The sequence below is a fragment of the Macrobrachium nipponense genome, chromosome 14 (assembly GCF_015104395.2).
Source record: "Macrobrachium nipponense isolate FS-2020 chromosome 14, ASM1510439v2, whole genome shotgun sequence".
Taxonomy (NCBI): Eukaryota; Metazoa; Arthropoda; class Malacostraca; order Decapoda; family Palaemonidae; genus Macrobrachium; species Macrobrachium nipponense.
The window spans coordinates 77318198-77345859 of NC_087207.1; the positions used below are offsets into that span (position 1 = coordinate 77318198).

Sequence of the window (27662 nt, forward strand, 5' to 3'; positions counted from 1 at the left end):
GAGGTCTAGAAATACGACCAACAGGTTTAAGTAGTAAAAGAAATTTTGGCAATTTATACGCCAGTGATAATTTGTCAACGACACTAGTACGTACATTCTATCAAAAGGAAAATATCTGGTGATTTATGGATCAGTGGTAATTCGTCTGGGACCATTCATTTTCTCGAAATAGTCTATTGTATCTTATTTCTCATCAATACCCAAATCACATTGACAAAGTATGATGGATCACACATTTGTCTATGGCAGGTACAGTCCCATCTGATAAGTCTCCTGAGACGGACCCTTAACAAATCTCCCTTCTTGAGATCGATTAGCCTTCACACACACGAATTTATATTCCATAGGGAGATTGTGCCGTCATTGTTAATACTTTACTAACCCTGATTTTCATACTCCTCAGGCTTGTGTAAGATGATGTGTCAGTCTCTGCCCAAATGCTCAGCTGTGACGATTCAACCAGACAGTGACATTTTCGGTAAGTTACGAGTGACCTGGTGACGTGACGGTGTGAATTCATTTTTTGTTAACACACATTTTGGGGTCGGTTGACGAAAGATTTAAACCCAATTAAATATCCTTGATAACTGATTTCTTTCGTTTATCTTTAACTAGAAGGTGTAGTGATTTGTCATTAGTAAAATGTAAAGCGAAAAAGTACAATGAGGTCAATTTAATTTCTCTTGTTTGCGACCATTATATTCTGCCATTTATAATTTAGATAGTCTTAAAATGTCATGACTTGTTTTGTATCAGATAAGAATTGTGAATCTCTTGCAAAAATGGTTACTCATTTGATTAAATGCCACGAAGAGGATTCTTGAATTCCTAAGAAAGACATCACGAGATTTATGACTCTTGACTTCAGGAAGAAATGATTAGTTTTGTCAAACTTTTCACGAGAATTTAAGGACTTTTTTTTTTTTTTGTTAGCTTCGTAGATTTTAGTATACTAAAATTGCCAAATGTCTTATGGGCATTTCCTGACCTATTTTTGCTTACTTGGGGAGTAAGCCTACAAACCACTTTGTTGTTGTTGTTCTTGTTGTGGGGTAGGAAAGCCCTATGGAAAACCCTAATAAGGTCTGAAAAAGGTGTTTTATGATTTACTTATTAGAATGAAAGTGTAAAAAATAAATAATGTGCATATTAAACAATATAGAACAATTATTTCTAATATAATATTGCATATTTATTTTAATTTTCGTTGGTGAAACAACACGCTATTTGACCATAGATTTTAGGATGCCCCTGAGGAAGCTGGAGGTCGGATCACCCTTTATTTAAGAATCCTCTTGATACATTTATCTATTTTGCCAAATATCATTCAAAGATTTATCGAAAATTTCAGTGAAAGAAAAAGGCCTTATTATTCAATTTAAAATACCTTGTGAGTAATCAACGTCTTTGCCTCAGGTTTCTCTAAAAGGACCTTTCCTAGATAGTGACCACAGGGGTTTTCGGGGGTTGTTATCTAAGAGTGATATTTCTTGGGGGTCATTATCTTGATGATATTTACAGTATTTTGTTTTTGTTTTTACGGTCATCCCCAACGGACGTGTACAGACAGTCCCCGGGTTACGACGGGGGTTCCGGAACATCGTAAAAAATCCTAAGAAAACCTTACTTTTAATGCTTTGGGTGCATTCAAAACTATGTAAACTGCATTCTTATTGCATTTTTCATCAAAAAACCTTTAAATATTGATTATTTTGCATTTTTGGTGTCATATTTCACCTGCCAGATCAGCGTTTGTAGGCGTCGTAACTCTGGAGCATGCTTCGTAACCCTGGAAATAATTTATGATGAATATAATTGAAAAGAGTCGTAACCTCGGAACGTCGTAAGCCGAGACCGTCGTAACCCGGGGACTGCTTGTACTAAACATGCCGCAAAGGTGTATACATACCGTGTTAAAACCCTTGGTGGTCACTATCTAGGAAAGATCCCTCTGAAATAAATTGATTTTTTTTGGGGGGGGCAAAGCCTTATGAATATTCACTGTACTTTCTTCAGATCTCCCTGAAAAAAATTACTTATATTTTACTATTTTATTGAATGTCGTCTGAACATGACTCATTTTCCTTTTGTCGAACATCTTTTGAGAATTTCAAGATTCTCCTGAAGTTCTTCTGGAAGAAAATCACGTTTATCTTATATCCTATTAGAATTCTGTGAGTTTTCTTAAATTTCTTTCGGTAGGAAGAATTTTTTAAGTCAAATATATTCCTGTTGTAGGGATATATATATATATATATTTTGTGAAATATAAACATTCGTGGTTTTTCTTAAACTTATGGAAAGAAGTTTGTTTTTTACCAATATTTTAAAGTTTATTTTAAACTACTTGCAAGAATATAATTTTTGGTCAAATATCTCATGAACATTCATGATTATTCTTCAACTTGTGGAAAAAAATTAATTTATTTTTGTCAAATATCTTATGAGCATTTGGTAAATTTCCCCAACCTTATTCCTGAACTAATTTTTTCGCCAAACAACCTGTGTACATGCCATGATTTTCATTCCAGTCGTTCTGGAAGGAATTGCCTTTTATTTCAGATACTTTGAAACTATTCCATGATTTTGATTCAGCTTTTTTATGAAGGGAATCACTCGTTTCTTGTTTTTAAATATCTCATGCGTATTCTCTGAAATGTTTTCAGGTTCCTTTATTTGCCACTTCGCCAACCAATCAGTCTCAGAAGCTCTTTTATTGCCTATGGAAAATGAAATCACCCTGATCAAACCTCAGAGGAGAGATGGTAAGTTTCATATGCAAGTCATTTTCTCGTGTGTCTGTGTATGTTAAAGATGAAACTCTTAAGTTTAGAGGTCAGTTCTATATCATGAGGTAGAGGCTGGTGTAGAAATATATATACACTGGACCCCCGTATTCGCATTCTCCAGATTCGTGGATTCTCATTTGCGGATTTCTCTCTGGAACATTTCCCCGCATTATTCACGGAAAATTCGCCTATTCGTGGTATTTTTCTATGAGAAATTTCCACAAATTCCTGGGTTTTTTTTATCAATTTCATCATAAAATGCACTTTTTGTGATAAGATTATTAAAAAAATCAGGTACAAAAATTTGCAGTGGTTTTTCTTGAGTTTTATCTAACAAGATAGGAGGCTTAAAGCATTTTTATACGGGTTCCAACTATTCGCGGGTTCTAACTATTCACGGGGGGGGGGGGGGGGGGGGGGGGGGGGGGGGGTGGGGGGGGGTCTGGTACGTGGGGGGGGGGGGGGGGGTGGGGGGGGGGGGGGGGGGGGGGGGGGGGGGGTGGGGGGGGGGTGGGGGGGGGGGGGGGGGGGGGGGGGGGGGGGGGGGGGGGGGGGGGGGGGGGGGGGGGGGGGGGGGGTCTGGTACGCATCCCCCGCGAATACAGGGGACCACTGTATATGCATGTGTAAACACATTTTATAATTATATATACATGTATAGTATATATATAGAGGCAGTCCCTGGCGGCATCAGTTAACGGCAAACCGGTATTACGGCATTTGTCTAGCAATGCAGTTAACTGGATGTTTGGCACCGATATCCGGTCTCTGGATAGCGGCACTAGTTTCCAGATAACGGCACTGTTAAGCAGGTTATTAGTGACACGAAAGCGCCAATCTCCGGATTATTAGATATTAAAGGACATTTGTAGCTTAATGCATATATATATGTATATACATACATATATATATATATATAATTATATATATATATATATATATATATACGTATATATATATATATTTGTGTATGATATAATATAATATAAAACCTACTGGGTAGAACTTGGTGTTTCTCTTTTCAAGTTGACAAACAAATTGATTAGTTCTTTTAATAATTCAAGCCTTTCCATTATAACCTTTTTTCTTTTTAATAAGTGATTTCTTTCTGTATTTCCCATTACCTTTCGTTACTTCTTTCTAATGGACACCATAATATTCTTTGGAAGCTTCAATTTCAAGTCAAATGGCCCTTTTGGTGCACTTGTTACATAGGAATAGGGTTCACCATTTGAATAATATGATAATAATAATTTCATATTTATGTGGGCTAGACAAGGCATTAGGGTGTCTGCTCAGGCTCCTAACAGTAAGAGAAGTGTGTTCATGAAAGACCTTACTGTTATGCTGGTTTCTTTGAAAATCGAATCACATTTTGCAGTTCCTCGCTGGACGAGTGGTTTTCGCGCTCGGCTGCCAATTCGGTGGTCCGAAGTTCGATTCCCGGCTCGGCCAACGCGGAATCAGAGGAATTTATTTCTGGTGATAGAAATTCATTTCTCGATATAGTGTGGTTCGGATCCCACAATAAGCTGTAGCTCCCGTTGCTAGGTGACCACTTGGTTCCTAGCCACGTAAAAATATCTCATCCTTCGGGCCAGCCCTAGGAGAGCTGTTAATCAGCTCAGTGGTCTGGTTAAACTAAGATATACTTAACTTTTTCTCACTTTAGATGTTGCATGCGACGATGGATTCTTCCTCATAGAAAATTCTGGGTGTTTCCACATCGACCAGACTGCAAGGACGTGGAATGACGCCTCTCTGTTTTGCCAGAGCAGAGGGGCCAGTCTCTTCCTTCCTTCGATGCCCGGAGAGTTGCATGTTGCAGATGAGTACATGGAAGAGGTTGGAGGTGAGGCCTAGATAAAGTCAAGCTCTCAGCGGATGATCTAGAACGGTTCTTGGTTCGAAGTGTGCCTCTTTTGTAGTGATCAATTTAAAATTCATATTGATGTTTATGGTGAGGCAGTCATTGACGTCCAGATTCATGCTGACAACTGGAGAAACTTTCAAATTTATTTGCAAAGTTTGTACTTAATATTCACAGATATTCAAAGTAATGCTTGAACAGATGTTCATTTATTGCTGATGTTATGAAGAATCCTCTTACAGATTTCAAAAGTATCCATCATACAGATGTCTGGAGTTATTCAGCTGACTCCTGTCTTTGTCTTGACATGAAGACTTTGCAGCGTGATTATATTATCTTTCCCTTCTCAGCCGTTGATTGGTGGGTCGATGCTACAGGCCGGAGATGGGGAGACGACCGTATCATTGACGTAGAAGACTGGTACCCAAATAAACCCAATGGCGCCATGACAGAATGCGTTGTCATGAAGAGGAAGTCTGCCCATCAATATCTTCTTGATGACCGAAACTGTAATGACCAGAACTGGTCTCTATGCAGAAAATAAGTGACTACTGCTGTTAGTACTACGACCACGCATCTGCCGTTGCCACTGCTGCTATAGTAGATTCACGTCAACCGTGCATTTGATGTCTAGGGCAGTCCCTTACCACGCTCTTGATTGGCTGTTGATAAGCCAGTCGCAGAGCTGGAAACTCTCAGTCTTTCTTGAGAGGCAGGATGTATGTTCCACCTCTCCTGAAAGACGGATCCCCCAGGATAGGTGGAACATAGAAAATACCCATGTGAACTCTCGAGAGAGTCTGAGAGTTTCTAGCCCTGTGATTGGCTTATCAACAGCCAATCAGGAGCGTCGTAAGTGACTGTCCTATATATCAAATGCACGGTTGATGTGAATCTACTATAGTACTACTACTGTTAGTCGGGCCATAGACGATCCAAGTGACACCATATCAAGTCTCAGTTGTTGTGTGTACTCGTGGAGGACGAACATGAGCAAGAAGCTCTTATGCTCTGCGATAATTATCGCTTTCGAAGGCGACACTGTAGAAGTGAAAAGATAAAGAAAGGCACGGATGAAAGAGTGGCTCAAGAAAAGGCCAAGGTTTTCCCACGAGACGCTATTAAACGAACTCGTGATGTCATCACCCGAGGATTATAAACATTTTTGAAGGCTGAAGATGAAAATGCTTGGGTAATGGGAGAAGGAGGGAGGCAAGTATTTTCATTAGAACCAACTAATGTGCGAAATGCATCAACCTCAGCAAAGGAAGTAAGAAATAGATATTGCCATTACTTAATAATGTTGGTGCTATTCCATGGCATTAAACTTGCAAAAAAAAAAAAAAAAAAAAAAATCTATAAATGCAATTGTGGTTGTCAGACTTAGGTCTATTTTGCACTAACTTATGTCACTTTGCCAGTTTAATATAGGTTTGTTTTCCAAAATTAACTTTAGTTTTAAGCACGATTTTTCTGGGTATATCTAAGTGCATTTAATATAAGCCAAAAATATATAACTATGTATTGAAGCTTAATGAATTTTGACAACCATCTTTAACAAATATGCATTCAAAATTATGTATTGTAAACTCTAAGTTTCATATAGGCCTAATCATAATTTAATTTGTGCTATACTCGGTTTTTTTTCCATGTCCACCCGCCTGTGGTGTTTGCGTATGATAACACTGCGTCCCGGGCTTTAGATAGTTACATTCAGCTGACACTCAATAATAATAATGATATCCTATTTCGAATATTAACGGTGTAATTCCCATACAGTAAATTATTAAAACACTTTTCAGTTGCAAATGTACACCCAGATATCCTTTTATTTACATAAAACTTAGACATAGCGTAACTATTTAAAGCCCGGGACGCAGTGTTACCATGCGCGACCACCACAGGCGGATGGACAGATGGAAAAAGAAAAACAGAGTATAGGCAAAATAGCCAGCAGAACTATGGTGAAAATGAACTTAGGCCTTTCATGCTTGCCAATATTTTTTGGTAGATACAGGATACAACAGAGTAGTGTGACAAGTACTGAATGCAGTATATTGAAACATGCAATAAAATAGTAAAAGAAGTATAATAGGCTAATGAATAAACCTTAAAACTTACAGATGCATTTTCATTCTCTTTCTCGCTATCCAAAGTAGAAATTCATCCTTCTTATACTTCCTGAGCTCATAGGAAATGAAGGTCCTCAAAATACCACAGATATATATATATATCGTCTGTCCCTGGTCCAGACTTTTCACTACTAAGAACTTTTTTTAATCCTCGCCTTCAGCAAGTACGGAAAGAATGAATCTTTTTTGTGACAGTGAGCTTGGTAGCTGATGGATTGTTTTCTTTAATTTTTTCTACTAATTCCTCATAACATTTCTGCTTTAGAGTTTTATTTTTATATCCGTCACTCTTTATCTTCCAAAGAGCAGGGAACTTTTAATATAGTTCAATAAACTCCCGCCAAAATACATGTGATCCTGGAGACCCGCTCATCATGACTGCAGCCACTCAACTGAGCGTGCGTGCAGCGTGACAAGCAACAGCACAAACGGCCTAGCATGCATGAAGAGGGAAAATCAAACTCGTTTATTCTTCATCAAGCACGCTGGATCTGCTTTCATGGGCTCACATACACACCCAAATGGCATGATCATACGTGATGCTGGACAAGCATATTGGATCGTCTATGGCCCGCTTTACAGATGTTGGGTTTCTTCTTTTAGTACTACTATTACTAGTGTTGATGGTTCTGCTGCTACTAGTACTACTATTACAACTTTTGTTCCTGATGGTCCTAATACTATAACCACGACCGTTTCTGTTGCTGTTAGTCGGCTGCTAGTACTACTAATGTTACTATTGTTGGGATTCTTCTTCTAGTACCACTATTGCTAATGTTGATGGTTCTGCTGCTACTACTACTATTACTACTTTTGCTCTTTATGGTCCAACTACTAATCCTATAACCACGACCGTATCTGTTGCTGTGAGTCGGCTACTTCGTTGCTGAGGCTGCTTATTTTGATGGTAATGCTACCACTGCGACTACTTCATGTGTATGACTGCCATGATACTTTTGCTGCGAATTGACTGTTGTTGTTGCAACGACAACAACAATAACAATCACAGGTAGTCGGAATTAATCGCAACAACCATGACCACTTGGAGTCCACCTGTTTCCGCTGCTGCAGATGATGGCATTGAAGATGACACTGATGATGAATTATTGCGACTACTGTACTACTACTATACTCGGTTTTTTTCCATCTGTCCATCCGTGTGTGGTGTTTGCGTATGGTAACACTGCATCCCGGGCTTTAGATAGTTACATTCAGCTTACATTCAACAATAATAACAATATGCTATTTCGAAAATTAACGGTGTAATTCGCATACAGTAAATTATTAAAACACTTTTCAGTTGCAAATGTACACCGAGATATCCTTTTATTTACCTAAAACTTACACATAGCGTAACTATTTAAGCCCGGGACACAGTGTTACCATACGAAAACACCACAGGCGGATGGGCGGATGGAAAAAAACAAGAGTATAGTTACCTATAGTACTATTATGGCTCCATTGAATATCACTATTCATAGAGTTGGAGCGCAAAAGAGTCTGTCCTGCTCCTCCCTTACATTATAATATTTTTCCAAACGATATTTTTTCGGGAATTTGAATGCCAACCCTCATTTAAAGGTGGCTTCTCCAACGGAGGCTTCGTCTCTCTTGGCAGCAAAGTTCAGAAGTTCCCATTAGGCTTCTTAACCCTTTCAACACCTTACCAAACTCTTAAGGCCCCCTTACACTGAACGTTTGTCTGAACGATTGTCGTTATCGACCCACACACACGCTATTCATACAGTATGAACGATCTCCGCACCGATTTCAGTCTGAACAAAGATTTTGTCTCGAGAAGACGAGGCATCATATTTAGAGGAGACGCGCGTGATAGCGTTATATCGACAGACAAACCTATACATTGAACGATCTGTGTATGACAGACTTGAGTCGCAAGCCAGCAACCTGGTCGTAACAGATTCCCGCTGAGATCGTTCAGACACGAAGCTCCGCCCACCTTTGCATTCAGACAAGCCCATACACAGTGTTTTTGCGAACAATACAGGCAGTCGTTCAGACAATCGTTCAGTGTATGGGGGCCATAGGCCGAGTCTACGCTATGGTCCCGCCTCACTTAAAGCCAGCTGACTCTAGACTAACCTCATTTCACTTATGTGACTGTAATTTGCTTTGTTCAGAACTTTTACATTTTTCTCCCTTTGAAACTCGTGCATCATGAGGGTCCTTCTCAAGCAACGGTAATGAAAGCTATCAGATCTCTCGACCTGGTGAGCAGCGATCCATCAAAGCACCAAAAAAGGAAGTGGAATAAGACGCAAGCATTGCCAACTGACCTTTGTTACTGTTGAGGGTATTCTTTTAAGTCAAACTCTTCAGCAAAGACCAAATCTACTGCTACCGTACCATTTCGCGTGAAGACTTCTTCATCAAACTAAGGTTCGAGGAATGAATAGAATAAAGTTAAAAAGTAACAGATCTTTCAGTCGGTTCAACATCCAGGTAAGAGGACTTATATTCCTATCCACTCCCGGCAGCAAAACACCAGTTTTTGTAGAACTAATGACGAGGCCAGTTATTTTGCATGCCTTTGATATTTTCTTCAGCAACCTTCTGGTGTAACAAATTCCCCCAATCTTCTTAAGGGCAAATAGAAGTTGTCCTCATTATATTCTAATAAATAAATCATATATATCCTATCCTAAAATTCTATCGTTAACTCAGTGCAAATCACCTTTTTCATGCCAATTTGGGCTTTTCCATAGACCTTTCCTACCCCTCAACAAGAACAATAACAGCAAGAAAAACATCAACAACAAAGTAGTTATGGATAAGATGTTAATTTAAAACATATTGGTTATCATCAGGAATTAAAAGAATTCTCAAGTTCAGAGATTTCATATGAAAATTGGTAATAAAAATTCATCATTAGGTGATAGATTGAAGTAGAAAAAAAACTTTGAACTCAGCTGGTGAGAGACTTCAGAGAAAAAATTCCACTGAATTCAGCTGGTGAGAGACTTCAGGAGGAAAAATAAATGGTACATAAATTGGACTGAAAAAAACTTTGAATTCAGCTGATGAGGTTTCAGGAGGAAAACAATACATAAATTAGAGTAAAATATAAAAAGCTGAAATCAGCTAGTAAGGGACTTCAGAAGGAAAAAAATACACAAATTAGAGTAAAAGTTAAAAAAAAATGAACTCAGCTGGTGAGACTATAGGTGGAAAATAAAAAAAATTACAGTAAAAGTAAAAAAAAAAAAAACTAGAACAGCTGGTTACAAGACAAGGAGGAGAAGAAAAACAATATATATTAGAGTAATGGAAGACTTTATTGGTATCAATATATACAGGATATCATATCAACAAAATAAAATGCCACATATACTTGGTTTTCATTGATCATTCTGTTCTTTCGATCGATGATTTCAGCTTCAGCTGACAGTTGCTGCTTTCGAATGAATGAAGTAATGAATATGAATCATCTCTCAATATATAAACATAACCGAATCATCGTCGATGCTTCTACTAGAAAACAGAAGAAGCGAGAGAGAATGAATGCGCATGATAAATATAACAACGTGGTTAACGCTTTCGTATCTAAGAATGAAATCTCGGGACATTTCAATGTATGATTTGAATGGCTGAAAAAATAAAGTTGAAAGTTGCTGAAAGAAAAGTAATGACGGTGGATGAAATGAAGATGAGAGAGAGAGAGAGAGAAGAATTGTGATACCACAGACCAGCAGCATTTAAACGTATTTAGGGGTGACAGCAGAACAACTTGGCTGAGTGAAACGAAGAAATTAATCGTCATTAATTACGAGCGACCAATTCCACAAGAATATTGATGGTAAAAAAGATATTTGGAGACAAAATCACGAGAAGCCAAAACTTGATTTTACATGACAAAACAGTGATAAAATATATTTGGAGACAAAATTGCGAGAAGTTCAAACAAAGAGTTTGTTAATATTCGTCTTGTGTTTCCGAACGTCGATATTTTTTCAGACTTTGGCCGAGTTTTGAAAAGCTAAAGCTGCTTCGGAACATTTTCCTGTGGGATTGTTGATAATGGAGTTTCTAGGTTCACCCAAAATTATGCAAGCTCTCAAAAAGGAATTCGATTGTCTAGATTTTCCTATAGGTGCTCCTAAGAAGCACAAGCACTTTCTCTCCTTTTTTCAGTACGAGACATTCAACTATAGCTGTCATTTAAACAATTGTTTTGGTATTCGGCCATTTATAAGATTGAGCTGATTACAGCCCATAATTATAGCAGTATTCATCAACTGTAGACAAATGCTCACGGCTTGATGCACTAACTGCTGATATATCGTTGTAATAAGAACATTAAGCCGTTCATTGCTAGATATTCAACCCACTCTTGATGATTCAAGTTTATGCATATTTTTATAGCAATCATGAGCTGCGTAGAAGAGTCCAGTTTATAACTGTTCTCAGCTGCTTATAAACTTTTCGTAGTCGGATGCTGTAGCTGATAATTCAAGATGACTTTAGCTGCAGTTAGCTGCTCTTGAGAATTATATTTAGCTACTTGTAAGAAATGTTCATAGGTGAATGTTTAGCTAGTTATGGCGACTTTTAAGCTGCATTTAGCTGCGTAGGAGAAATTTTCGTAGCTGGTCATTTTAGCTGATTAAGTAATTCTTTTTTAGCTGTATTTAGCTGCTTGTAAGAACTGTTCATAGCTGGATGTTTTAGCTGATGTTTAGCTGTTTACAAAAGCTTTCTGATAGTTGGATGCTTTAGCTGATAATACAAATATGTTCTTTTCTGTGTTTAGCTGCTTATTAGGCTTTCTCATAGCTGCAGTTTTAGCTGTTCGTTCCACATGTATAAATAGTTATATCTATTCGCAATGGTCGTAGATTGTTCTGCTTCTGTGGATGATGTCTGAATGCCGTAGCTGCTGTTGCAGACTGGAGAGTAACTCAAGGCAAGGGTTCAGCTGCCTGTCACTTTCAATCATAGCTGTCAACACTAGCTGTCTAAAGTTCGCTTCAGTTCTGTATTTCATTCCGTATAATATTTATAAAGATTGCCTGTAGTTGTGAGTCGCTGCTTGCAATAGTTGATGATGTCTTTGCTTGCAGTAGCTGTTAGTGATCACTTTGCTTGCAGAAGCTATTGATGATGGGGCTCTGCTGGCAATAGATGTTTATGATGCGTTTGCTTGCAATAGCTGTTTATGATGACTTTGCTTGCAGAAGCTGTTTATGATATGGCTCTGCTGGTAATAGCTGTTTATGATGACTTTGCTTGCAATAGCTGTTTATGATGACTTTGCTTGCAATAGCTGTTTATGATGACTTTGCTTGCAATAGCTGTTTATGATGACTTCGATATCCAGGAATCTGTGGTTAAACTTAAGATATCAATTCGATTTGTCTTTGTCTCTAGCAACTAAAACATACTATCAACGATAACTGGCTTTCGTTTTCTTTTTCGAAATGCGCTGTTCCCAAGAGACTTCATTTATTTATTTATTTGTTATTATTATTATTGTTATTTTTTTTTTGCGAACTATTGGGGGCTGGTCTAATTTCGAACGCGAACGTTTTCAAAGATTATTTCTGACATTTTTATTCGCGGGGTTTTGGTTTAGCGTTCCATGCAAGCTAGCTCAAAACTGTCTTGGCCTGCTTGTGCAAGCTCTTCTTGGTCGGCCTTTTTGTTATAAAGAACGCGGTGTGAATGTTTTTATTTTTTATTTATTTTTTGTTGTCTCCATTTGTAGATAACTGTTATGCTAATATGCTAAAAAATTAAAGCTTCAGATCTGACTCAATTTCCTTTAGCTGCCTCTTTATTATTTAAAGCTCTCAGACTTGGCTGTTCTTTAGCTGCCCTTTTTGCAAATTAAATAAAGTCCAAAGGCTTTAGCTGTCCTTTAGCTGCCCTTTCCGGAAATTAAAAGCCCAAAGGCTTTAGCTTTCCTTTAGCTGCACTTTTCGGGATTTAATTAAAGTCCAATGGCTTTAGCTTTCGTTTAGCTGCACTTTTCTGAAATTAATTAAATTCCAAAGGTTTTAGCTTTCGTTTAGCTGCACTTCTCTGAAATTAATTAAAGCCTTGAAGCTTTAGCTTTCCTTTAGCTGTCGTTCAGCTGCCCTTTTCTGAAATTGAATAATAAAGTCTAAAAACTTTAGCTTTCCTTGAGCTGCACTTTTCTGTAATCAATTAAAAGCCCTAAGGCCTTAGCTGTCCTGTAGCTGCCCTCCTCTGGAAGTTGGGATCAAATTGACATTTTAATAAGAAGAAAAATGAAATGTTATGATTGACATTCCGTTGGGGAAACACATAGGTAGGTGGCGACAGCGGAAAGGTATCCTCGGGTGTGTTATCCACAAATGAGAGCGATAGCACTAGTATTGAAGATGTTGCCAGTCCGTCTTTTCTGAAGTGAAGAATAGAATATAGTTAAGCGAGTTGGAGATTGAGGGAGAGAGAGAGAGAGAGAGAGAGAGTAAATAAGTGGCTGTATGAAGCGACGAGAGAAAATCATTCTAGATAAATGTTAGAATTAGGGAAACATTCAAAACGGGGTTTCATCTCAGATACAAATTCACCTCAAAAATATATTTTTCTTCTCTTTGAGTAGGTCCTAATCTTATCAATATGACGACATAATTTGGTCTCTCATGGATAAATAACGTCTGATTTATCGATCCATGAAAGTAGTAACATTCTCGGCGCATCTACAGAGCTTGTTTCATTATTAAAAAAGACATTACATTTATGTCATTAGAGTAATTGTAATGAGCACCCCCTTCAAGAAACTTTTTTTGGTTCCATTTTGAAGGGGGCGGGGTTTAAAATCTTATTCCATGTCAACCTACATTTTTCTTTGTATTTAACATTTGATAGAAATGTTTGCCCATTCGGGCGGGACATATTATTATGAAAAGAAAATACACAAGTCAGGTATGCGCTGGGAATGACGCCGAGTGCTACTAGGTACAGTGAGTTCACACCATTAACTAAACACTGAACATCTAACAACATTATATAGGAACTTATAATTATATGCGATATATAGACACAAAAATATGATTCAACTTCCAGGTGAGCTATGTGATATGAATCACAGTATTGATGGGAATTATGAATCACAAAGCCGAGTTACGGAGCGAAGAATGTAAACAGAGTCTATTGGGATCAGCAGAGTTTCAATTTTTACTGAGATGTAGGCAGTGTTACGTCAAGGAAACTACTGATACTACTAATACACCTACTCCTATTGAAAGGCGATTCCCTGGCCTTCTTGTGACCCATTGCTCCTCGCACGAGGCTCTTATGGTCTGTTGAATGCATTGGTAAATCGGGACATTCAGTTTTGGTAGATAAGAATGTAAAGATTTAGAAGATTGAGAAAAAACGTAAGGTATATACTTTAGCAAGGTAAACGAGTTTTTTTTACGTGAAAAAACTATCTAAAATTGGGAAGACATAACTTTTGTTTGGGAAAAACGGAGCTTCATAAAGAAACCTTTTACAACTTCGCGTCCGTAACACCACGATTCCCATAATATATTCTTAATAATTATATACAAAGCATGAAATACCATACTTTTGTGAATATACAACGAAAATGTATATATATATATATATATATATTATATATAGATATATATTATATCTATATATATATATCTATCTATATATATAAATAAACAAATCAAGGACAACAGAAGATTATGAAAATAGAGATTTGAAGATGAAGTCTCAATATGAACAACTTGGCAGAGTCTCTATCGGAACCGAAATCTTTGATGAATTAAAAAAAAAAAATTAAGTCTTTGGATATGGTATTCTGAACAATGCTGAATGTCAAAATACACCAGTGAATCGAGACTAGATGAAAATATGAATTGAAAAGGGAATGGAATATATAGTTTGACCATTGAAACTCCTTTCCACTTTGACGGAAACAAATGAGAGACGAAGATGGTTCATCTAGACTTAGCAAATCGTAATGACTGAAAAACTGGTGACAATGATGAAGATGATGATGAATGTTATAATGAAACGGACGAATAAATAAATATCTGAACGTCTACACACACTGGCGCGCGCGCATGACAATGCTGAATTTAAAATATACGTTGCATGAAGGCGTTTGAACTTTGTACATAAATCTTAAACTGTATTTTGCTGACGTCACTCGGAGAAGCGAGGCTTTGCAAGCCGACTGATTTTGGGAATTGAGGAAATCGAGAAGGAAAACGAACGGACAAATATTCGAAACGCAGCGAAGGCGTCAGTCAGTAGCACCACAAACAGATTCGTATTTATGTTTGTAACTTTTCCTACGTAAGAAACGTCGGTTGGGTTCAATTGCGAATTGTTATAAATTGACTGCGATATATCGGCTGATTTTGATGATATAAAAGTATGCAAAACTAGCAGATTGTTTGTCAGTGTCTTGGGCTTCGATAGATTTGGCCTGAGCCCTGTTTCCCATTAGTCTTCAAGGGAATTACCACATCCGTGACGAAGTTTTCTAGCCAAAATCAAACGCACATTATTTTACGTAGAAAATCCGAACCTCTCGCTGTTTACGAGGGTAAATTCCTTCTTCCTCCGTGGAAGCAGCCTTCTGTATTCCTCCGAGTGAAAGCCCAGCAAATCCCTTACTACTTCTAAGAGAAAGCGAACGGTGCCGATCGAGGGCAGGTTTTCGTCGAAGGAGACTGCACCGTGTTTGTGAGCTCTTTCGAAACAGGGCTCCACCCCACTTCCCTCTTCTATTCCATTTGCGTCTGCTGGTCGTAATGTTCATTGATCCAGTTGGTGAAGTCGTCGTATTCAGGTCCGTTCAGTTCGGCGGCTGTGGGAATCTCTGGGCAGGAGGGCATGGGGCAGCAGCTGGGGTATGGCATTTTCAAGTCCCTGGTGGTCGTGCAGCCGGGAGGAACGCCAACGCTCGGGCACCTGGAAAGATAAAAAGAAATATATGTATATATAGAGAGATTGAGGTCAATGGTGCTGATCGGAATACATAAACGAGTAGCGGACGTTTTCATTTATTATTAGTATTATTATTATTATTATGCAAAAGATGAAACCTATTCATATGGAACAAGTTCACCAAAGTGGCCATTTGATTCGAAATTCGAGTTTCCAAAGAATACTATGGTGTTCAATTAGGAAAAAGTAAGAGGAGGTCAAGGAAACTACAGAAAGAAGAGATCCACTTATTAAGATAGAAACAAACTAATTATTAAATAGTTGCCAATGTATTAAAATGCAAAGGAAATAGTAATAGGGTAGTAATTCACTGCATCTTCGCTTGAGCTACTAAAGTTCTAATTGCACGACGTCCTCAGGGAGGCGGCTCCAGAGTCCAACGGTGTGAGGCATCAAGGACCTCTGGAATCGAGAAGTTCGACTGCGAGGCTAAACATTTACTGCGTATTGGTGCCGCTGTTCAGCGAATCTGGTTTTTCCCGGGATCACGGATCAGTTGTGAATGTGAAAGATCTCTTTTGAAATGCAACTTATGAAAAAAAACTCAAAGAATTGTAGATTTGTGGGTGAATAACACAGATAAAACAGGGGACCTGAACAGTTTTAGCCAGAGAAACAATTCCAAAAGTTTTAACCGACCAAGATATTTCTCAGGTTTTAGCTGAACGAGGAAGTTATAAGTTTGACCTGGACAGGATCCTCGAAAAGCTACAACTAAACTAAATTTGATGAGTTTTACCTAAACACAAGATTTCCTAAGTCTTGCCTAAACAAAAGGGTCCTCGATATATAACTGAACGGGAGACCTCGAGATTATCATCAACTAAACAAGAGATTTCACGAAAGGAACATCAACGCTAATCTTCATAAGCAACTGATAAACACAAGATTTATTGAGCTCAACCTACAAGAAGAGATTGTGGCATATCTAAACAAAAACCTTCATGAAACCTAAACAAGATAACAGATTCTAAGAAGTTCCGGAGTCCAAACGGATTCGAGGTAAGCAATCAGCTTTTACGAGTCCTACTGTGATTTATGACAATCTGTCTTATTATTAAGTAACAGGATTTATAGACTTACATTTAATCAAAGATAGTATTCTATTAAACGAAGAGTAGTGTTTAGTGACTTTGTACCTCTTAATAGAGGAAGAGAGAGAGAGAGAGAGGAACACGGCTTCTTTGCTGCCGAAGGGCATGTAACTTTATGACTTCTTAAATGTGACATTGACGGCAAGACCTTATCCTTAAATAAGAGAGAGAGAGAGAGAGGAGGGGGGGGTGTGTGTGGTTGGTGGTGGTGGGGGGAGCATAACCGTTTATCTGTTAAAGAGCTAGTAAAATGATTGTGGTAATAATGTATAGCTGGAGAGAGAGAGAGCGCGCGCGCAGAGTAGATTGCTCTTTTCAGATTTACCAAAATGATTACGGCAAATAAAATATAGAAGAATAAGAAGAAGAGAGAGAAAGAGCACAGAACATAATAATTTACGGCCTAACAAAAGAGCAAAATAGCCCCTCGACCGAAATTAGAGGAACTTCAAACGAAGTTCATCTTTGAACAGCGAGAGTTCGCAGAGTTACCCAGCGATCCCGTGACGTCAGGAAGAGGTGCCTGTCAAAACAATGACGTCAGAGGAAGACTGAGGAAGAAGTGAAAGTAAAAACAACAACAAAAGGGAACGGATGTTTTTCTTTATGGTTTCGTGAATAAAAACGAAAGGGTGAAAGGGATGGCGGGAATGATGCTTCAAGGAGATTATTTTTATATGTTCATCTGAATTTGTTTTGGCTGTAATAATAATATTAATAATAATAATGATAACAATACTGAGATGAGACTAAATATTGTAATCGCTCTAACCCAAAAGAAAATGGAGTGATGTTTAAAAGTTGCATTTAATATCATGATCAAATTTAACGTTTCATTCAACAAGTTGATTTCAATGTCTGTGATAACTGATAGCAAACAAGCGGGAAGTTACGTATGTCTATCATAATTTAATTCCTGACTGTAAAGGGCTGAGTTTTCTTTTCGAAATGATCTTTGCCTTTAGAAGAAACATTATTATGACACACACACACACTACACACACACATATATATATATATATATATATATATATATATATATATATATATATATATATATATATATATGTGTGTGTGTGTATACATATATTTATATTGTCTATGTGTGTATCTGTACGTATATATGTATATATACGTGTACATATATATATATATATATATATATATATATATATATATATATATATATATATATATATATATTATATATATATATAAGCGAATATCACAGAAAAATGAGAGTCAGAAATCCAAGCGCTTTGACAATGTATTAGTAAAGACGCAAGCGCTTGGATTTCTGACTGTCATTTTCCTGTGGTATTCGCTTATTTAATGAAGTCACGTGCATCTACTGTGATTTTTAAAGCATATATATATATATATATATATATATATATATATATATATATATATATATATAAATGCAGATATTCCTGTGGTATAGGGCAGCAGTACGGGTAGTTGTCTTTATTCATTATCCGAATATTATAGAATGACACTAAGAGAAAATAGAGGGAAAAGAAAAGGTACGTAAAATAAACGCTTATGGAATTTAGAACGAACAGTTTTAGAGAAAAGGAAACTATCCGAGAAATACTTAATCCAGAGAAAACCAATTTAATAATAAAGTTTCCTGGTAGTAGCAGCCATGGGTCACAATGTGGCCCTAAAGTCCAACAGCCAAACGACTCCACGTCTCGATCGCTCAACGCTCTTTTTTTTTTTTTACGTCTTTGGATTGATAGACTAAAGATATTTGTTTTTACTTCGTTGACCTTTGAAGTTGTGACACCAATTCAAACACTTGTGAGATAAACAGACAAGCCAAACTGACATTTGGATTAAATCTCCTCCATACTCAAAAAGATGTCAAGATCACAGCGAACTTTTTTTTTTTAAAGAAAAAAACGACCCAGCGAAGAATGTTGGGTCTAAAATGATGCCAAGGTTTTCACAGCACCAGAAGTCAGATGACGCAACTTCCTCCAAGCGTATGTGTGACACCCGACCACCCCACATAACCCCTAAACATATCCACCCCCTCCCCTTCATCATATATATACTCAAAGTATCCCCCCCCCACCCACCCAGCCCCTTAAAAAATATTACCCTTTCCACACTCCAGCGACTTCACACTACGCAGTAGCGATGAAATACGTTTGAAGTCATCTGACAAGATTTTTTTATTTCTTTTATGGGTGTTAAGAATGATGTCATTTTTCCTGTTATCCACTACTTGACTACTTCCTCATGCGCAATTCTGAATTTGTGGGAGCTTTCTACTTAAAAGGTCTCGCGGCCTGCACGTGCGAGTGATTTACTCGCCCAGTTATCCTGTCAAAATTGATGATTGCCTGAGTGATTAAAGGTTTTGGCGTCCAGGAAGCGTGAGAGCTCTTGTGTGATAGAGCTTAAATGGAGTAGAGTTTGTGGTAGAGATTTAACATCTATCTGATGAGCCTTTTGTATATGTCTGTTATAGGAATAATATTGTGAACATTTTCCGGGTAAGACGTTCATCTGTAGTTTTCAGCATTAGGTATGGATAGAGCAATTGCCATTGAATATACTGTTATCATCATCATTATTGGTATAACGTTCAGTATGACGTTGAAATATATAGATAAATCATTATCATTATTACCCAGAAACGGGAAGACTTTCGTGGTGCACTAGCTTAAAAATAACAAAACAAAAAGAAGAAACAAACGAACAGACATCTAAAGACCAAGCAATCAGGAAAGGAATGTGAATGCACATAAAACACCAGAATCAATCAGCAAATGAAAAGTAATTCTGCTGGAAAGCAATGATAAATTCTCCGATAGACTTGTGAGCATCAACATCGCTATAACCAGGAAGATTCCTCAAGTGGAGATGCCTGTGGGAAAAACAACCTTATGTTCTTATGTAGCCCAGACCAGAGAACGGAGCAGAGTTGCGAAAAATTCCAGGCAATGGAGGGAGTTATGACATCTGTGAAAAATTGAATGATTTTGAGCTGAAGCCTGTGGGAAATACAACCTGATGTCCTTATGTAGCCCAGACCAGAGACACCAAGAACCAAGAAACTCAGAAAAGCGAAGATGTCATTCTGGAGCAAAATTTCGAAAAATTCCAGGCAATGTTAATGTAAGGAAGTTATGATCTCTGCGAAACATTGAATCGATTTTGAGCCCACACTTGGCCAGGACTCCTCAGTAAGGATATAGATACTTACGATGCGTATTGGACGAAGAGTCGCCCCTTGTAGGCTGTGCAGGTCACTTGGACGCAATTGGGTTCCTGCCAGTTTTTGCCGTCGGGGAAACTTCTCTTCTGCGATTCGCTCCAACACTGGCCCGGGTGATCTTCGGAAGAGAGGAAAGGTATTCGGCGTTAGAAAACAGATACGACTTTCCTAGTTTCAGTGAGCGAGTGGTTTGGTAAAGCACACTCCACTCAGAGAGAGAGAGAGAGAGAGAGAATAAAATGAGTTAAAACTGAAAGATAGCTAAGAGAGACAGAATACGTTGAGGAGAGAGAGAATAAAATGGGCCCAAATAGAAAGACAGCTATGAGAGACAGAGACTGTTTGTTAAGATGGTAGAGAGAGAGAGAGAGAGAATAAATGAGTTAAAATTGAAAGATAGCTAAGAGAGACAGAATACGTTGAGGAGAGAGAGAATAAAATGAGCTAAAATAGAACGACAGCTATGAGAGACACTGTTAAGATGATAGAGAGAGAGAGAGAGAGAGAGAATAAGATGAGTTAAAACTGAAAGATAACCAAGAGAGACAGAACAGAGACTGTTAAGATGAGAGAGAGAGAGAGCATCATGGTACAAAGGCAATAATTTGAATGATTTTATTTCTTCAACTACCTGTGCAGGAGAAGAAGAAAGGAATAATCTCATTCCTCTTTCAACTCTATTTTCTTCAGTTCTGCTCTTATGTAGCTTAATAACGAATATGTACACTGATATGTATCAGTTTAGTGCAATTTTTCTGTAATACTAAGAGTTAAGTCTAGGAAGAATAAAAAAAGAAAAATGGCTTGGAAATGTCCAGAATCACTTGGGGATATATATAAAAAAAACTTACTTTCCTTGAATCTGTGAATAAAGCAAGAAGTTTAGCCACCAATCTGGTCAAAGGAGTACAAAAAAAAAAAAAAATCTACTTAAAATCTTTGGTTAGTAATTTTCTTCGCAAAATGATACGGTTCCGCTTCTTAGGAGACAGTTTGTTAACATTTCTGTGTTTGTGTGTGTGTGTATGTTTGTGAAGTTTGAGGTATGTGCGCAAGTTTTCTTGTATGTGGGAAGTGTGTGTGTCTGTGTTTAAACGCGTGGCGATATACTTTCGCATTTTCATAAGAGAAAAACTTAGCAATTTCTGGGTGTAAGTTATTCCCAAGGTATATTGTATCCGATAATCAAGCAATGCGTGCAGTGTGTATTTGTAGAAGTATGTGTTTTCACTCTAAGGCATGTCATTATTCTAGTTTCCTGTCGCTTCTCATTTTCTTTATCGTTAGCGAAATGCTTATACATATACATCCGGCACACTCCCACCTTAAGCCACCCTCATCATCCACCCCTCTCTCTCTCTCTCTCTCTCTCTCTCTCTCTCTCTCCTCAAGGTATACAACTTGGGAGCAACGACACAGCACGGACAACGGGTAGCGAGTTTTTGTAGAAAAAAAAAAAAAAAAAAAAAAAAAAAAAGGGTCCTCGCGAAACTTTGTTGCATACGTGGAAGTTAGTTGTACGTTCCCTTATTGACAAAAAAAAAATATAAAAAAAAACACACACACAATGCAGGTTAGCAATTGGTACCTTAACAGCTTTACAAAGTATATAAGTTACTTTCCATTGCCTTGACATAAAGCTTGGACTACGAGTAATTTATGAATTTCAGTTTTCCTTAAAATAAACAACTATTCCAGGAGCCTTTTATACACTTTGGATCCTACTTAACTTTAAAATTCCAACTGGAATTAATTTATAAATGCTCAGTCCTTCTTGACCTAAATAAGGATTCCATGGTTCGCTTGTAAATGCCCAGTCCACTCTACAATGAAATACATTTTGTAATCATTTACGAAAAGTTAATAATTAGGGAACATTAACAAGGATTCTGTGAGGGATTTGTGAATATTCGTTCCTTAACATTAACAAGATATCAGTGAGTTATTAAATGTTAGGTCCGTTTCAGCATAATAAAACAACAAATCTAAAACGGTCAGTTTTGCTGAACGTTTGCCAAAACTCATATGCCAGTTACAATGCCCCTTTTATTGATTTAAGAAAAAAAAATTTCATAACTACTCATAGTAATAATTTTTTTTTTTAACTCGAGCTCGTTCGAAGTTAACTCTCGACGCTTCATTCCTTCATGGCCAACTGAGAAAAAAGTCATATTTCTTTCTCTGTATTCGATCCATTCCAGTAAAACTATAATTACTCTTTTTCGTTCTCAAGTTCCACAACAAATGAATCTGTAACTGGGCATTCTTTTATGACTCGGAAAAGAAAGCACAAGCCTTAGTCTTCCTTTTGTCGCCCTCCTAAAAGGGAAAGTCAGTATATATATATATATATATATATATATATATATATATATATATATATATGTGTGTGTGTGTGTGTGTGTGTATACATATAAATATATGTATATATATATATATATTATATATATATATATATATATATTATAAAATAAATAAAACAGCAGTCTGTTTTCACTCGACTGTTCCAAGATAAATATCGAAGGAAACTTTTCATTTACAAGATCGATTCGCCTGCACTTACAATCCCCCAAGATAAATGCGACAGACAGTTCTATCTCCACATCATGCTTTGGAAAGCATTCTAATAAACCATTTTCATTCTTCCCCCCTTTATCATTCAGTACGAGAAATTATAAGCCTTTTATCCGTTGCCGCATCCCAGCTTTCGTTTTCCTTACCGAAAATATACTAATTCCATGCGAGACATATCAAGACGTTTCCACGTCTTGTAACTAGATGCATGTGTCCATTTTCGTCTCCCTTACCGAAAATATAGATATAATTCCATACGAAATATTATAAGACGTTTCCACATCTCATAATTCAATGCATGCATCAGTTTTCGTTTCCCTTACCGAAGATGTAATCAGAACATAAAATACTGAGGCACTCATGCCAACGCATAAATTTAAAGACCAAATTCGACGCTTTCTCCTCCAAGTTGCGTTTCTCTAGTGTCTAGTAGTCCTGGTCTGTAATTAACGGCAGGAAAGGGTAAGATGATATACTTCCTATAATTCAACGAGAGAGAGAGAGAGAGTTGGGGTGTAGGGGAGGGAGGTGGCTGAGTTAGGAGGGGTTAAAGGCCATTCATCCTGCTGTGGTTCCTCCCAACCGGATCTTACGACCCTGAATTGGCGCCACTCAGTGAGAGAGAGAGAGAGAGAGAAGGCGGGGGTGGGGTGGGTGGGGGCCGGGGGGGGGGTGTTGTTTTGTTATTTTAGCGGACTTCCAACGATACACAGCATGAACGATCTGGACTCTATGAGAATACGAAATAAGAATGCTGTACGTGTTCGTGTGCCTACAGAAATGCTCTCTCTCTCCTCTCTCTCTCTCTCTCTCTCTCTCTCGTCTCTCTCCATCTCCTCTCTCTCTCTCTGTCATTATATTTGCATGTGTGATTGTATATGGCTATGTTAGTGTGAATGTATACACCGTATAGCAATTATAAGATATATAATATAATGTATATTAAATATATATAACATATATATATAGATATATATATGTATATATATTCTAATACATATAACTATATAATATATCTATATATATATATATATATATATATATATATAAATGACATACGGTGTATACATTCACACTAACATAGCCATATACAATCACACATGCACTGAAGAACTATTCTGAACTGATGTCCATTCTGAAGGCAGTAGCTGAACTGGGCAGGAATATATGAACAGTCATTTAATGGCTGAGGGAAATAAGTCCACTGTCGCTGATAAGGTAACCTTACAAGGCCTGGGTGCTGATCTTTGTTATGGTAGCTTCACACACGAGTTCGAAGAGTTCGAATCTCTGCAGAGTAAGGTAAGTTCCGACTCGTGCCTGCCAGACTTAACTGTCTTCTGACTGTGTACACGCACACACACACAAATAGATGTAAACATCTAATAAAGCAAAAAAATCTCCAGGCAGCCGGATACGTGTGGGCGAGAATTTGATGGGCGTCAACGCGCTTGCCCTTATACAGGCGAACTAAATGTTATGCCCAAAAACCACCGACTTTTTCACCGAGAAATTGTTCAGTGAAGGATAACTTTACACTGAGTCATCGTCGTTTGGGATAAGCGTCCCCTGTGCTGCATATCTTATACGAATGTAAATTTGTGATTAATTCGTACATTTTCTATTTGTTTCAGTTGGTTCTCTTAGGGGCTAATAAACAGTTCGATGTAAGCAGGCTAACTTATCATCCGATTCAAATGATTTCTTTCGATAGAGCGTACTTTTAATTGGATTATTTGTTGCTAAGTACGATACGTCGAATATTGATCATGGTGCGATGACTAATTAGAAAATCAAATGAAGTTTATTTATTTATTATTTTTTTTAATTCTTTTTTTTTAATCTTGAAACTTTTCCGTGTTGTTTATACTTTTTTGATGTAACACAGTTGAGTGATTGGTTAAAAATGATATGGTCCTTTTACGGCGTTATGCATAGGAATGCAGAGAATAGATATGAAGGAGTTATACTATCATGATACACCTTTATCGCTCCTTCGCTCAGCAACGGAATTAAAATGTTTCGCGACAAATTAACAGCTGGTATTTAGTAAAGTCGCCTGTACGAATTAATTGCCCCATATCTATCGTACAGTAAGACCGTTTAAGTGGCATGGTAAAGTCACCTTTACCGAGGGATAAAGTCACCTTTACCGAGTGATAAAGTCACTTTTAACCAAGTGATAAAGTCACCTTTAACCGAGTGATAAAGTCACCTTTTAACCGAGTGATAAAGTCACCTTTAAACGAGTGATAAGAGGCTCCTCTCGTGGCATAATAAAGTCACCTTCATCGCGCAAAATGTGCGAAGTCATGGCAGGAGAAACTTTCTTTTCAAGAGATCTCGGTGGGAGGGAGGAGTCCTCCGCTTCGTTTGCTCGTAAGAATGTTCTTACTTCTTAGCCTTCCGTCGTCGTTGCTTTCGCTTCTAAGCAAGCCACTGTTTATCCGAGGCGAGGTATTATTATATTGACCGTCCATTGATTCTATCCGTTTGAAGCTTGTTCACAAAGGTGTCCCCGAACCGTATGAGTTTCTTTAAGGAAATGGAAATTAGCCAGGAAGCATTTTGAAAAAATAATTTCGTTAAATAGAACTTCAGCATAACGATGTGCATTTTGCAGATAGAGCTATATAAATAATTCTAATGGAATGAATTCTTGAAATTGAGGATAAAGAGAGAGAGAGAGAGAGAGAGAGAGAGAGAGAGAGAGAGAGAGAGAGAGAGAGAGAGAGAGAGAATCACAAGGTAAACCGCGAACTATTATTCAAACTATTGTATACTATCATACAAAATATTAACCCCATTGAATGGAGATCGTCTCTCTCTCTCTCTCTCTCTCTCTCTCTCTCTCTCTCTCTCTATATATATATATATATATATATTATATATATATTATATATAATAGATATATATATACATATATATATATATATATATATATATATTTATATATATATATATTATATAATATATATATATATATATATATATATATATATATATATATATATATATATATATGTATAAACAAACGAAAACTAAACAAGGACTTTCTATTAATTTTGCTTTCGGAACCAATAACAATAACTGGAAAAACTTCAATTGAAAATCTCGATAACGATTTTTACCAACAATTTTGGAGAAACTCCAATGGAAAATCACGATAACAATTATACCAACAATTTTTCCGACCAATTTTCCACCAGGGGAAACAAATTTCAAATCATTGACTTCTTTTTCTTCTTCTGTCTTTATCGAGTTTTCGCATGAACTTGTCGAGGCTGGAGAATGAGTTCTCCTTGAACTGGAAACTGGATTATCTCCTGTTTGGTTTCCTCTTGTCGCAAGCACCGCATTCCATCCTCTCTCTCTCTCTCTCTCTCTCTCTCTCTCTCTCTCTCTCTCTCTCTCTCTCTCTCTCTCTCTCTCCTCTTATCCTTCTGTATCTCTGCCTAGTTATTTACTTTCCTTTCTTTTTATGTACTTATGCTTTTGTGATAGCATTGTTATTATTTTTCTACTGAACACTTTTTATTTTTGCTCTCTCTCTCTCTCTCTCTCTCTCTCTCTCTCTCTCTCTCTCTCTCTCGGACACACACACACATGTACGTACACGCTGACTCACTTTTGTGTTTGTTTGTGTAAACGTGTTATTATAGATTTTATAAGTAAGTTTATTATTTTTGTAAATGTGTTATATAGATTTTATGAACAAGTTTCTTTTGTGTAAATGTGATATTTAGTTTTTTTTAATGTTTCTTTTTTTGTGTAAATGTATTATATAGATTTTATAAGTAACCTTTTTTTTGTGCAAATATTATCCCTCAGACTCTCAACGTTAAAATGAAAGTGATATTGTAAGTATGTAGTCCTCGTATCCTCAAAACTCGTCATGACAGTGAACTTAAGGCTAATTGCTATCCTTTTTCAGACACTGTATCTCGAGCATAGAATTTTCACTTTGAATTCAAGAAAGCCACCATTCTCTAAGCAATACGCAGTAACCATTCATCCTCTGAAACTAATTATAGGTTATCATCCATGCCTAAGTACCTATACTCCTTGCAATTGAATACATTTTTATCTATTCATTTATTTTTTTACTTTTTGATAATAATAACGCTTCACTCTGTATTTCCCTATACCTTCACTTTACTTCCTCACGAACACCATATTCTTTGGAAGCTTGAATTTCAAGTTAGTCGCCCCCTGTGGTGGGCTTGTTCCATATGAATAGGGTTCATCTTCTGAATAATAACAATCAGAATAAAGGTACCTTACCTGGATGGACAGGTGAGGGCCCAAGAGCCACCGTTGCTAATGACACCCCGACGAGTGCCATGAGGGACAAGAACTTGACGGCTGCTGAGGAGGAGGACATTGTGTAGTTCTGTTTTCGAACCACCTGAAGGAGTAAAATGATCTCGTTTGGATTCACTGATTCGCTTTCGTCCGGAAAGCCCTCTGATTCTACGAAGGAGGCGGAAAAGGGTTTATCTATAGAGTTGGAGTCAGAATAGACGTAGAAAACTGATCAAAATCAAACGCCTGAGTGAAGAGATGAGCAAGAATGATCGAATGAACTCGGGGATTCAAAACAGCTGTGTAGCAGCCAGTTTTCAGCGCACAAGAGAGCCAAGTTCACGAGACGGAGGCGAGCGAGGGAATGTGACCTCTCGCAGCAGGCTGGCTCCTTTATATACCGTCGCGGGATCGTCCCGATGACGTCATCCGCAGGTTGCAATGTCAAGATCACCACTTGCGAGATTGCAGCAGCAGGCTTTTGAAGTTAATTATGGGTTCACAGTAACTGAAGCTTTCACTTTAACTAAATAGGAAGGGTCAGTTTTCATAGTGTTTTCTTGGAAACGGGCGAGCTTTGCCTTTGCGGAAAAGGAAGGAAATAAATAAAGATTATTTTTCAATGTCACACTGGCGTCAAAAATGTACACTGAATAAAAGACAGAAGACAGTAGATTGATACAATCAAGAGATGTCGGTAAAGCAGGA

At 37.5% G+C, this 27662-nt stretch overlaps 2 protein-coding genes across 8 annotated transcripts in view; one reads left to right on the plus strand and one right to left on the minus strand.

Annotated features, from left to right (window-relative positions):
* LOC135226597 (lymphocyte antigen 75-like) overlaps positions 1 to 6402 on the plus strand; it is a 149834-nt gene extending 143432 nt beyond the window's left edge. For all 7 annotated transcript variants that reach the window (XM_064266295.1, XM_064266296.1, XM_064266292.1 and 4 more), the window contains 4 exons: positions 404 to 478; positions 2667 to 2765; positions 4462 to 4641; positions 5010 to 6402. In XM_064266295.1, coding sequence (XP_064122365.1) covers positions 404 to 478; positions 2667 to 2765; positions 4462 to 4641; positions 5010 to 5203 — 548 coding nt within the window. In that variant the 3' untranslated portion in view covers positions 5204 to 6402. The remainder of the gene's footprint in view (positions 1 to 403; positions 479 to 2666; positions 2766 to 4461; positions 4642 to 5009) is intronic.
* An 8069-nt stretch (positions 6403 to 14471) lies between these two features.
* LOC135226598 (U-scoloptoxin(16)-Er12a-like) lies at positions 14472 to 27326 on the minus strand. Its single transcript, XM_064266300.1, has 3 exons — positions 26934 to 27326; positions 20064 to 20193; positions 14472 to 15713 (listed from the first exon to the last, which is right to left on the minus strand). Exons 1-3 carry the CDS (start codon positions 27031 to 27033, stop codon positions 15527 to 15529), a joined length of 417 nt encoding a protein of 138 aa, XP_064122370.1. The 5' UTR covers positions 27034 to 27326; the 3' UTR covers positions 14472 to 15526.
* Between the last annotated feature and the right edge of the window lie 336 nt (positions 27327 to 27662).